The 13,928-nt window shown below is 46.0% G+C and overlaps 1 protein-coding gene across 6 annotated transcripts in view; it reads right to left on the bottom strand.

Moving 5' to 3' along the window:
* The window catches only part of fndc3a (fibronectin type III domain containing 3A), a 206,337-nt gene that overhangs the window by 23,255 nt on the left and 169,154 nt on the right, over positions 1 to 13,928 (bottom strand). For all 6 annotated transcript variants that reach the window (XM_071358146.1, XM_071358147.1, XM_071358149.1 and 3 more), the window contains 7 exons: positions 13,698 to 13,803; positions 11,170 to 11,363; positions 10,707 to 10,820; positions 10,372 to 10,521; positions 6,239 to 6,455; positions 5,052 to 5,190; positions 4,455 to 4,667 (listed from right to left, as the gene is read on the bottom strand). In XM_071358146.1, the coding sequence (XP_071214247.1) occupies positions 4,455 to 4,667; positions 5,052 to 5,190; positions 6,239 to 6,455; positions 10,372 to 10,521; positions 10,707 to 10,820; positions 11,170 to 11,363; positions 13,698 to 13,803 (1,133 nt within the window). The remainder of the gene's footprint in view (positions 1 to 4,454; positions 4,668 to 5,051; positions 5,191 to 6,238; positions 6,456 to 10,371; positions 10,522 to 10,706; positions 10,821 to 11,169; positions 11,364 to 13,697; positions 13,804 to 13,928) is intronic.

Genomic DNA, 13,928 nt, shown 5'->3' with positions numbered 1-13,928 from the left:
CATCATATTAACACCTTTCTGCCTGTCTGCATCATATTAACACCTTTCAGCCTGTCTGCATCATATTAACACCTTTCAGACTGTCTGCATCATATTAACACCTTTCTGCCTGGCTGCATCATATTAACACCTTTCAGCCTGTCTGCATCATATTAACACCTTTTAGCCTGTCTGCATCATATTAACACCTTTCTGCATCATATTAACACCTTTCAGCCTGTCTGCATCATATTAACACCTTTATGCATGTCTGCATCATATTAACACCTTTCTGCCTGTCTGCATCATATTAACACCTTTTAGCCTGTCTGCATCATATTAACACCTTTCTGCATCATATTAACACCTTTCAGCCTGTCTGCATCATATTAACACCTTTATGCCTGTCTGCATCATATTAACACCTTTTAGCCTGTCTGCATCATATTAACACCTTTCTGCCTGTCTGCATCATATTAACACCTTTCTGCCCGTCTGCATCATATTAACACCTTTCTGCCCGTCTGCATCATATTAACACCTTTCTGCCTGTCTACATCATATTAACACCTTTCTGCATCATATTAACACCTTTCTGCCCGTCTGCATCATATTAACACTTTTCTGCCTGTCTGCATCATATTAACACCTTTTAGCCTGTCTGCATCATATTAACACCTTTCTCTCTGTCTACATCATATTAACACCTTTCTGCATCATATTAACACCTTTCTGCCCGTCTGCATCATATTAACACCTTTCTGCCTGTCTGCATCATATTAACACCTTTTAGCCCGTCTGCATCATATTAACACCTTTCTGCCCGTCTGCATCATATTAACACCTTTCTGCCTGTCTGCATCATATTAACACCTTTCAGCCTGTCTGCATCATATTAACACCTTTCAGCCCGTCTGCATCATATTAACACCTTTCTGCCTGTCTGCATCATATTAACACCTTTCTGCCCGTCTGCATCATATTAACACCTTTCAGCCTGTCTGCATCATATTAACACCTTTCTGCCTGTCTGCATCATATTAACACCTTTCTGCCTGTCTGCATCATATTAACACCTTTCAGCCCGTCTGCATCATATTAACACCTTTCAGCCCGTCTGCATCATATTAACACCTTTCTGCCGGTCTGCATCATATTAACACCTTTCTGCCTGTCTACATCATATTAACACCTTTCTGCCTGTCTGCATCATATTAACACCTTTCTGCCTGTCTGCATCATATTAACACCTTTCTGCCTGTCTGCATCATATTAACACCTTTTAGCCTTTCAGCATCATATTAACACCTTTCTTCCCGTCTGCATCATATTAACACCTTTCAGCATCATATTAACACCTTCCAGCCTGTCTGCCAGTTGATCTATTGTTCTGACATTGTGAAAATCCTGGGCAGAAGTCAGCAGAAATGTAAATAATAAAAAAATCTCAAATGTGTGAATAGAAAGCGGAGTTGACCTCTTCCTTAAAATATAATATCACTGGCAATACATATCAACAGAGTTTCACCTGATAGTTTGCTGAAGTAGTGATAACTCCTGAGTATGGGCTTTTCTTAGGCCCGAGGCGAAGCCAAGGTTACCCGCCCTATTCAAGGGTTCGAGGGGCCTTATTGCTTTTATAAAATGTTTGAGAACAAATAATAAACACATTTTTATTTCATCCTTATTTCAACCATATGATATAATTAGAGGGTTGGATCGGTAACCGAAAGGTTGCTGGATCGAATCCCCCTGAGCTGACAAGGTAAAAAAATCTGTCGTTCTGCCCCTGAGCAAGGCAGTTAACCCTCTGTTCCCCGGGCCCTGAGCAAGGCAGTTAACCCACTGTTCCCCGGGCCCTGAGCAAGGCAGTTAACCCACTGTTCCCCGGGCCCTGAGCAAGGCAGTTAACCCACTGTTCCCCGGGCCCTGAGCAAGGCAGTTAACCCACTGTTCCCCGGGCCCTGAGCAAGGCAGTTAACCCACTGTTCCCCGGGCCCTGAGCAAGGCAGTTAACCCACTGTTCCCCGGGCCCTGAGCAAGGCAGTTAACCCACTGTTCCCCGGGCCCTGAGCAAGGCAGTTAACCCACTGTTCCCCGGGCCCTGAGCAAGGCAGTTAACCCACTGTTCCCCGGGCCCTGAGCAAGGCAGTTAACCCACTGTTCCCCGGACGATTAAGGCAGTCCCCCCCCACACCTCTCTGATTCAGAGGGTTAAATGCGGAAGACACATTTCAGTTGAATACATTCAGTTGGACAACTGACTAGATGATACCCCCCCTTTTCCTTTAGTCCTGGGCAAAAGCAAATTGCTAGTTTTGAGATTCTGAAGTTGCACGCCAAACGGGCTGGTGGTCTATTCTATTGTCATGGACGTTCTAAGCAAGCATGGTTGCTACGGAGACTAACTACTTCTCCTTTGCTAGCTAGCCAACTAAAGCGGGGGGGGAGATTACGTTTATAAATTGCCTGGCTGGGCTGTGGGACAGTGGATAATTCAACAGGTATTAACCAGGGATTGTGGTGAATAACTCCCTGCTATCAGCCAATCAGCATCCAGGATCCATACAACCTGTTTTATAATGATAGTATAAATACATATACCATACATTTCCATCCAGAGATTCCAGACTAATGATATTGTGGGGTTTAACCAGGCTACCAACCTGCCTCTCTTGTCCCTCGTCTGCAGCTGGTACTAATGATATTGTGGGGTTTAACCAGGCTACCAACCTGCCTCTCTTGTCCTCCGTCTGCAGCTGGTACTAATGATATTGTGGGGTTTAACCAGGCTACCAACCTGCCTCTCTTGTCCTCCGTCTGCAGCTGGTACTAATGATATTGTGGGGTTTAACCAGGCTACCAACCTGCCTCTCTTGTCCCTCGTCTGCAGCTGGTACTAATGATATTGTGGGGTTTAACCAGGCTACCAACCTGCCTCTCTTGTCCTCCGTCTGCAGCTGGTACTAATGATATTGTGGGGTTTAACCAGGCTACCAACCTGCCTCTCTTGTCCCTCGTCTGCAGCTGGTACTAATGATATTGTGGGGTTTAACCAGGCTACCAACCTGCCTCTCTTGTCCCTCGTCTGCAGCTGGTACTAATGATATTGTGGGGTTTAACCAGGCTACCAACCTGCCTCTCTTGTCCTCCGTCTGCAGCTGGTACTAATGATATTGTGGGGTTTAACCAGGCTACCAACCTGCCTCTCTTGTCCTCCGTCTGCAGCTGGTACTAATGATATTGTGGGGTTTAACCAGGCTACCAACCTGCCTCTCTTGTCCTCCGTCTGCAGCTGGTACTAATGATATTGTGGGGTTTAACCAGGCTACCAACCTGCCTCTCTTGTCCTCCATCTGCAGCTGGTACTAATGATATTGTGGGGTTTAACCAGGCTACCAACCTGCCTCTCTTGTCCCTCGTCTGCAGCTGGTACTAATGATATTGTGGGGTTTAACCAGGCTACCAACCTGCCTCTCTTGTCCCTCGTCTGCAGCTGGTACTAATGATATTGTGGGGTTTAACCAGGCTACCAACCTGCCTCTCTTGTCCTCCGTCTGCAGCTGGTACTAATGATATTGTGGGGTTTAACCAGGCTACCAACCTGCCTCTCTTGTCCCTCGTCTGCAGCTGGTACTAATGATATTGTGGGGTTTAACCAGGCTACCAACCTGCCTCTCTTGTCCTCCGTCTGCAGCTGGTACTAATGATATTGTGGGGTTTAACCAGGCTACCAACCTGCCTCTCTTGTCCCTCGTCTGCAGCTGGTACTAATGATATTGTAGGGTTTAACCAGGCTACCAACCTGCCTCTCTTGTCCCTCGTCTGCAGCTGGTACTAATGATATTGTGGGGTTTAACCAGGCTACCAACCTGCCTCTCTTGTCCCTCGTCTGCAGCTGGTACTAATGATATTGTGGGGTTTAACCAGGCTACCAACCTGCCTCTCTTGTCCTCCGTCTGCAGCTGGTACTAATGATATTGTGGGGTTTAACCAGGCTACCAACCTGCCTCTCTTGTCCCTCGTCTGCAGCTGGTACTAATGATATTGTGGGGTTTAACCAGGCTACCAACCTGCCTCTCTTGTCCCTCGTCTGCAGCTGGTACTAATGATATTGTGGGGTTTAACCAGGCTACCAACCTGCCTCTCTTCTCCCTCGTCTGCAGCTGGTACTAATGATATTGTAGGGTTTAACCAGGCTACCAACCTGCCTCTCTTGTCCCTCGTCTGCAGCTGGTACTAATGATATTGTAGGGTTTAACCAGGCTACCAACCTGCCTCTCTTGTCCTCCATCTGCAGCTGGTACTAATGCTATTGTAGGGTTTAACCAGGCTACCAACCTGCCTCTCTTGTCCTCCATCTGCAGCTGGTACTAATGATATTGTAGGGTTTAACCAGGCTACCAACCTGCCTCTCTTGTCCTCCATCTGCAGCTGGTACTAATGATATTGTAGGGTTTAACCAGGCTACCAACCTGCCTCTCTTGTCCTCCATCTGCAGCTGGTACTGGAGGGCGTCTGAGGGCGTGGCCTTGGCCGGGCCGTCACCCCACTTCAGCCTGAGGGTCTGGTGGCTGAAAGCAGTACACTCTAGCCGGGGGGGCTGGGGAGGGAGAGGCTTGGTCTTCAACTTAAAGGTGTGGCTAAACGGACCTGATCCTAGGCTGTTCAGAGCCTGGATACGAATCCTACAAAGAGGTGAGAGGAAGAAACGGGAAGGAGGAGAGGAGAAGCATGTAGGGAGGGAGGAGAGCCAGAGAGATGGTTTAGAGGTGTGTATGAGGCAGAGTGTCTGTGTACCTGGTGTAGTGTGTGTGTGTGTGTATACCTGGTGTAGTGTGTGTGTGTGTGTGTGTGTGTATACCTGGTGTAGTGTGTGTGTATATACCTGGTGTAGTGTGTGTGTGTGTGTGTACCTGGTGTAGTGTGTGTGTGTGTGTGTGTGTGTACCTGGTGTAGTGTGTGTGTGTGTGTACCTGTGTGTGTGTGTGTGTGTGTGTGTGTGTGTGTGTGTGTGTGTGTGTGTGTGTGTGTGTGTGTGTGTGTGTGTGTGTGTGTGTGTGTGTGTGTACCTGTAGCTGGTGTCCGGTTGCAGGTGCTGAATGATATACTTGGTGACTGGTCCTACAGAGATGGACTGTCTCTCTCCCAGGTCTATGAGGTAGGAGGAGATCTCAGCCCCGTGGTCGCACGGCGGCTCCCAACCAACAGCTACAACAATAACAACAATAATAATATTATATAGTGCTTTTCAATCCAATTTCAATTCAAACGGTTCAATTAAAACAACTGTTTCCCTGAGGGGCAATTACGTTGGGCACGTCTGCATCAACACCACGACTCGACACACACCTCTCCACACACACCTCTCCACACACACCTCTCCACACAATGAAGCCAGGATATCGGGGTTAACACCCCCTACTCTTACGATTAAGTACCATGGGATCTTTAATGACCAGAGTCTCAGGACACCCGTTTAACGTCCCATCCGAATGAACGCACAGGACAATGTCCCCAATCACTGCCCTGGGGCAAACGTTTGGACACACCTAGTCATTCAAGGGTCGTTCTTTATTTTTACTATTTTCTACATTGTAGAATAATAGTGAAGACATCAACAGAGTCTGTTTTCAGCTGTACAGAACCTTTGGGAAGAATTAAACTTAGTTAAAAGCTTCTATAGTGCCCGTGGGTTATTTACTCTGAAAAATAAGAATCCAACAGTATTGACTGACCTTCATGTCTTAAAGTAATGATGGACTGTCATTTCTCTTTGCTTATTTGAGCTGTTCTTACCATAATATGGACTTTTACCAATTAGAGTTATCTTCTGTGAACCACCCCTACCTGGGTCACAACATAACTGATTGGCTCAAATGCATTAAGAAGTAAAGAAATTCCACAAATTAACTTTTAACAAGGCACACTTGTTAATTGAATTGGTTGAGAAAACGCCAAGAGTTTGCAAAGCTGTCATCAAGGCAAAGGGTGGCTACTTTGAAGAAACTCAAATATAAAATATATTTAGACTTGTTTAACACTTTTTTGGTTACTACATGATTCCATATGTGTTATATCATAGTTTTGATGTCTTCACTATTATTCTACAATGTAGAAAATAGTAAAAATAAAGAGAAACCATGGAATGAGTAATGTCTAAACTTTTGACTGGTACTGTATATATATATTTTTATGGTCCCAATGAGAGTTTACAACATTCAACAAGACAAACAAAACAATGTCAAACCAAACTGACCTAGACAAGTGGAGGGGGAGTAGAGAGGAGGCGTGGGGGGTCCATCTTCCTCCTCCTCCTCCTCCTCCTCTTCTTCCTCCTGGTCTGCGGAGGTGTGGTATCCACGTAGCTCCGCCTCTTTGAGGGCATGGACACTGCTGACGGCCGCAGGTACAGAAGGAGGAGTTTGACAGAGGACCGCCTCACTGAACAGACCTACGCCAGCCACGTTCACAGCCTGGGAAAAGGGGGAGAGAGATGATATAATATGTTACAGAAGAGACACAGGCTTTTAATGTCGTAACACACACTGTCTTTACTGCCAGAATGTGACAACTAGGATAAAGTTTTCGCAGGACACTGTCAGTTTCCTATTTTTCCCTGGATTTGGGTTGATGATACTAGTTACATTATATATACAAAAGTATGTGGACACCCCTTCAAATGAGTGGATTCGGCCATTTCAGCCACACCCGTTGCTGACAGGTGTATAAACTCGAGCACACAGCCATGCAATCTCCATAGACAAACATTGGCAGTAGAATGACCTTACTGAAGAACTCAGTGAATTTCAACGTGGCACCATCATAGGACGCCACCTTTCCAACAAGTCACATTTCTGCCCCGGTTAACTGTAAGTGCTGTTATTGTGAAGTGGAAATATCTCGGAGCAACAATGGCTCAGCTGCAAAGTGGTAGGCCACACCAGCTCAGAACGAGAAAACAGAGTGCTGAAGTTTGTTAAAATCCTCAGTCCTCGGTTGCAGCACTGCCATGTTCCAAACTGCCTCTGGAAGCAACGTCAGCACAATAACTGTTCGTCGGGAACTTCATGAAATGGGTTTCCATGGCCGAGCAGCCGCACATTAGCCTAAGATCACCATGCGCAATGCCAAGCGTCGGCTGGAGTGGTGTAAAGCTCAACGCCATTGGACTATGGAGCAGTGGAAACATGTTGTTTGGAGTGACGAATCACCCTTCACCATCTGGCAGTCTGAAGGAATAATCTGGGTTTGGCAGACGCCAGAAGAACGCTATTTTCCTGAATGCATAGTGCCAACTGTAAAGTTTGGTGGAGGAATAATGGGGCTGTTTTTCATGGTTCGGGCTAGGCTCCTCAGTTCCAGTGAAGGGAAATCTTAACGCTACAGCATACAATGACATTCTAGACGATTCTGTGCTTCCAACTTGGCAACAGTTTGGGGAAGGCCCTTTCCTGTTTCAGCATGACAATGCCCCCGTGCACAAAGCGAGGTTCACACAGGAACGGTTTGTCGAGATCGGTGTGGAAGAACTTGACTGGCCTGCACAGAGCCCTGACCTGAACCCCATCGGAATGAATTGGAATGCCCGACCTCACTAATGCTCTTGTGGCTGAATGGAAGCAAGTCCCCACAGCAATGTTGAAACATCTAGTGGAAAGCCTTCCCAGAAGAGTGGATGCTGTTATAACAGCAAAGGGGGGGACCAACTCCATATTAATGCCCATGATTTTGTAATGAGATGTGTGACCAGCAGGTGTCAACATTGTCATGTAGTGTATCTGTGCCTAGGTGTTTTCTACCCTAAGCAGCTGGGGAACCAAATGTATAGTCGTAATGACCACTTCTGACCACTAGGTGGTAGTGAGTGTACACCAGTCTCTAGCTCTGCCTCCAACGCCTCACTGTATGGTGACTCACTACTCTGTAGATCAGGGGTCCCCAACTACATTCAACAAAGGAACCATTTTTCCAAGAGCGGAAGGCCGGGAGGGCCTGAACATGGTATTAAATCATTTGGAAACTGCAAGTTGACCGCAACAATCCCAAACAGATTGAAAAACAAAATCATTTCCAACCTTGATTACATTGGGATAAGATAACAAATCTCTATTTATGCGTGGGAACCGATTTCCTAAAATAAAATCACTGAGCTCATTTCCTGGCGATTTTATGTCCAAAAATACAGTGCTTTTATAAAATATTCACACCCCTTAACTGATTCCACCTTTGTTGTGTTTCCGCCTGAATTTAAAACGGATTAAATTGAGATGTCTTGTCACTGCCTTACACACAATACCTCATAATGTCATAGTAGAATTGTGTTTTTCCTGAAAACAAAGCGTTATGTTTGGGGCAAATCCAATACAACACACTACTGAGTACCACTCTCCATATTTACAAGCATAGTGTTGGTTGCATCATGTTATGGGTATGCTTGTAATCATTAAGGATTGGGGAGTTTTCTCAGGATATAAAAGAAACAGAATGGAGCTAAGCACAGGCAAAATCCCAGAGGAAAACCAGTTTGAGTCTGCTTTCCACCAGACACTGGGAGATGAATTCACCTTTCAGCAGGACAACAACCTACAACACAAGGCCAAATCTACACGAATTGTTTACCAAAAAGACACTGAATGTTTCTGAGTGGCCGAGTTACAGTTTTGACTTAAATCTACTTGAAAATCTATGGCAAGACTTGAACAATGGCTGTCTAGCAATGATCAACAACCAACCTGACAGATCTTGAAGTATTTTTTCAAGAATACTGTACAAATATTGTGCAATCCAGGTGTGTAAAGCTCTTAGAGATTTACCCAGAAAGACTCACAGCTGTAATCGCTGCCAAAGGTGATTTTAACATGTATTGACTCAGGGGTGTGAATACTTATCTAATCAAGATAAAATACACTTAAAAAAATAATAATGTTTACGTTTAAAACAGACTGTTTAAAACAGAGATCGGCCCGTAAATGGAGGCAGCTGAAGTCTGAATCGCGTGAGGGTGAAAGACAGTCAACTGACAGACCTGTTGGGGAATGATTGGCCTGTTAGCTGGTTAGATTGCCGAGCTACAAACTTAACTAGCTACCTTGAACAGCAATAACAGAAACACCTAACCGCTAAAACATACAGTGGGGCAAAAAAGTATTTAGTCAGCCACCAATTGTGCAAGTTCTCCCACTTAAAAAGACGAGAGAGGCCTGTAATTTTCATCATAGGTACACTTCAACTATGACAGACAAAATGAGAAAAAAAAATCCAGAAAATCACATTGTAGGATTTTTTATGAATTTATTTGCAAATTATGGTGGAAAATAAGTATTTGGTCACCTACAAACAAGCAAGATTTCTGGCTCTCACAGACCTGTAACTGTCCTGTCTGACTCACCTGTAGATAGAAAGTAGTACGTCATAGTAACAGAAAGCTGCACTCACCTGAACCCGGCAGAAGAAGCAGTAACTACTAAGTACTAGTACCAGGTAACTTGTCTTTAGTGCTGAGAGACAGACTCACCTGAACCCGGCAGAAGTAGCAGTAACTACTAAGTACTAGTACCAGGTAACTTGTCTTTAGTGCTGAGAGACAAGACTCACCTGAACCCGGCAGAAGAAGCAGTAACTACTAAGTACTAGTACCAGGTAACTTGTCTTTAGTGCTGAGAGACAGACTCACCTGAACCCGGCAGAAGTAGCAGTAACTACTAAGTACTAGTACCAGGTAACTTGTCTTTAGTGCTGAGAGACAAGACTCACCTGAACCCGGCAGAAGTAGCAGTAACTACTAAGTACTAGTACCAGGTAACTTGTCTTTAGTGCTGAGAGACAAGACTCACTTGAACCCGGCAGAAGAAGCAGTAACTACTAAGTACTAGTACCAGGTAACTTGTCTTTAGTGCTGAGAGACAAGACTCACCTGAACCCGGCAGAAGTAGCAGTAACTACTAAGTACTAGTACCAGGTAACTTGTCTTTAGTGCTGAGAGACAAGACTCACCTGAACCCGGCAGAAGTAGCAGTAACTACTAAGTACTAGTACCAGGTAACTTGTCTTTAGTGCTGAGAGACAGACTCACCTGAACCCGGCAGAAGTAGCAGTAACTACTAAGTACTAGTACCAGGTAACTTGTCTTTAGTGCTGAGAGACAGACTCACCTGAACCCGGCAGAAGTAGCAGTAACTACTAAGTACTAGTACCAGGTAACTTGTCTTTAGTGCTGAGAGACAAGACTCACCTGAACCCGGCAGAAGTAGCAGTAACTACTAAGTACTAGTACCAGGTAACTTGTCTTTAGTGCTGAGAGACAGACTCACCTGAACCCGGCAGAAGTAGCAGTAACTACTAAGTACTAGTACCAGGTAACTTGTCTTTAGTGCTGAGAGACAGACTCACCTGAACCCGGCAGAAGTAGTTGGTGGCGGGCAGCAGTCCCTTGACCTCGTGGGTGAGGCTGGCACCGCTGTAACACACCTGCATGGTGCCCTCCGCTGCCCCCCACTCCACACGGTACTCTGACACGACCGCCCCGTTACTGGCTGGAGCCTGGGGAGGGGCGGGAGAAAACAGAGACTGTTAACATGATGGATGGATTTGATTGGTTCAACACAGATAAAACACCTGTCTTGATTTAACATGATGATTGATTAACTGTATTATCCCCTTGAGAGCATTTCTGTTGTAGTACAAACCACGTAGAACAGAAGAAGTCACAAGTGTTGTGTTCCTACCTCCCAGCTGACCACAGCCACAGTAGGGGACTTGCAGGTGATGTGAGGTGCCTTACAGGGCTCTGGAGCCCCGGGACCCATGGTCACCTCACAATGCTCTGACAGGGGTCCGTACTAACACACACACACACACACACACACACACACACACACACACACACACACACACACACACACACACACACACACACACACACACACACACAACCAAAATAGACACTCATTAGTCGGTGACAGTCAAACATACTTTCTTTAGTGACACAACGTGACTAAAAACAGGAAGAGAGGACATACAGGAAGAGAATCAGAGGAAAAACTAAATTCACTTTTTTGTTCACTCCTGAAACGTATAGAGTCAAACCTACACACTGAACAAGACAATCCTGTATCATTCACGAACCAACAAAGTTCAGTTCAGTTTTCCCAGCATTCAAAGGGATAAAACAAGTTGTTGTTGTCTCACCCCAGCCTTGTTGGCGGCCCGCAGGCGGAAGCTGTACGTCCGTCCCGGCAGCAGACTACCCACGGTGCAGTCGACCTCCAAACCTTGGTACACCTCCCTGACCTCCTCTTGACCTGTTGACCCCTGAGGACCAGCGCCACACACCTCCACACTATAGACCGACACCGGGCTGCCACCGCCCACACACGGCAGTCCTGGGAGAGACACACGTATACCAATTAGTTTATTTTATATTTCATTTTTCAGATTCCAGATTATTCTCATTAAGATGATAAATTGCTAAAATAGCAGCACATATAATTACAATGGTCAACAACAAAATTAGCACAAAATTAGGGTTGGCCACTCTTCCTTCAGGTAACAGACAGCTTGACAACAGACTGTCTTCAGGTAACAGACAGCTTGACAACAGACTGTCTTCAGGTAACAGACAGCTTGACAACAGACTGTCGTCAGGTAACAGACAGCTTGGTAACAGACAGCTTGACAACAGACTGTCTTCAGGTAACAGACAGCTTGACAACAGACTGTCTTCAGGTAACAGACAGCTTGACAACAGACTGTCTTCAGGTAACAGACAGCTTGACAACAGACTGTCGTCAGGTAACAGACAGCTTGGTAACAGACAGCTTGACAACAGACTGTCTTCAGGTAACAGACAGCTTGACAACAGACTGTCTTCAGGTAACAGACAGCTTGACAACAGACTGTCTTCAGGTAACAGACATCTTGACAACAGACTGTCTTCAGGTAACAGACATCTTGACAACAGACTGTCGTCAGGTAACAGACATCTTGACAACAGACTGTCGTCAGGTAACAGACAGCTTGACAACAGCCTGTCTTCAGGTAACAGACAGCTTGACAACAGACTGTCTTCAGGTAACAGACAGCTTGACAACAGACTGTCTTCAGGTAACAGACAGCTTGACAACAGACTGTCGTCAGGTAACAGACAGCTTGACAACAGACTGTCGTCAGGTAACAGACAGCTTGACAACAGACTGTCTTCAGGTAACAGACAGCTTGACAACAGACTGTCTTCAGGTAACAGACAGCTTGACAACAGACTGTCTGTCAGGTAACAGAGACAGCTTGACAACAGACTGTCGTCAGGTAACAGACAGCTTGACAACAGACTGTCTTCAGGTAACAGACAGCTTGACAACAGACTGTCTTCAGGTAACAGACAGCTTGACAACAGACTGTCTTCAGGTAACAGACAGCTTGACAACAGACTGTCTTCAGGTAACAGACAGCTTGACAACAGACTGTCTTCAGGTAACAGACATCTTGACAACAGACTGTCGTCAGGTAACAGACATCTTGACAACAGACTGTCGTCAGGTAACAGACAGCTTGACAACAGACTGTCTTCAGGTAACAGACATCTTGACAACAGACTGTCTTCAGGTAACAGACATCTTGACAACAGACTGTCTTCAGGTAACAGACAGCTTGACAACAGACTGTCTTCAGGTAACAGACATCTTGACAACAGACTGTCGTCAGGTAACAGACAGCTTGACAACAGACTGTCTTCAGGTAACAGACAGCTTGACAACAGACTGTCTTCAGGTAACAGACAGTTTGACAACAGACTGTCTTCAGGTAACAGACAGTTTGACAACAGACTGTCGTCAGGTAACAGACAGCTTGACAACAGACTGTCTTCAGGTAACAGACAGCTTGACAACAGACTGTCTTCAGGTAACAGACAGCTTGACAACAGACTGTCTTCAGGTAACAGACATCTTGACAACAGACTGTCTTCAGGTAACAGACAGCTTGACAACAGACTGTCTTCAGGTAACAGACAGTTTGACAACAGACTGTCGTCAGGTAACAGACAGCTTGACAACAGACTCTTTCTTAAGGCCCCCAACACAATGTGTCTGCTAAAATGGCATATATTATATTAAAGCCAGTTATTCCCTGGCACCAAAAGATAATAAAATATGCCCACACAGAGTGGTTGTAGTGTAAGTTGGCATGGTGACAGAGGGGTGGTAGTGTAGGTTGGCATGGAGACAGAGAGGTGGTAGAGTAAGTTGGCATGGTGACAGAGGGGTGGTAGTGTAGGTTGGCATGGTGACAGAGAGGTGGTAGAATAAGTTGGCATGGTGACAGAGGGGTGGGAGTGTAGGTTGGCATGGTGGCAGAGGGGTGGTAGTGTAGGTTGGCATGGTGACAGAGTGGTGGTAGTGTAGGTTGGCATGGTGGCAGAGAGGTGGTAGTGTAGGTTGGCATGGTGACAGAGAGGTGGTAGTGTAGGTTGGCATGGTGACAGAGGGGTGGTAGTGTAGGTTGGCATGGTGACAGAGGGGTGGTACTGTAGGTTGGCATGGTGACAGAGAGGTGGTAGTGTAGGTTGGCATGGTGACAGAAGGGTGGTAGTGTAGGTTGGCATGGTGACAGAGGGGTGGTAGTGTAGGTTGGCATGGTGACAGAGAGGTGGTAGTGTAGGTTGGCATGGTGACAGAGGGGTGGTAGTGTAGGTTGGCAGGGGGGATGGCAAAGTGACTCACCCCAGCGCAGCTGCACCTCTCTGGCCTTGGGCTTGCCCACCACGCGGGGCGGCTGGCACTGCCCTGGGGGCACCGCGGGAGTCTGGACCTGCAGAGTCTCTGACAGCTGGAACACAACAACAACATGTTAGGATGAGAAAACACCACCATTAGGAGACAACATTCTATTAGGATAGAGAGACAAGACCCCTCCATCTGTATTTATAGTTAGGACAGCCTTACAAGCCCATT

This window comes from Salvelinus alpinus, chromosome 21 (genome assembly GCF_045679555.1).
Source record: "Salvelinus alpinus chromosome 21, SLU_Salpinus.1, whole genome shotgun sequence".
NCBI lineage: Eukaryota > Metazoa > Chordata > Actinopteri > Salmoniformes > Salmonidae > Salvelinus > Salvelinus alpinus.
This window is presented reverse-complemented; position numbering and strand designations above follow the sequence as displayed.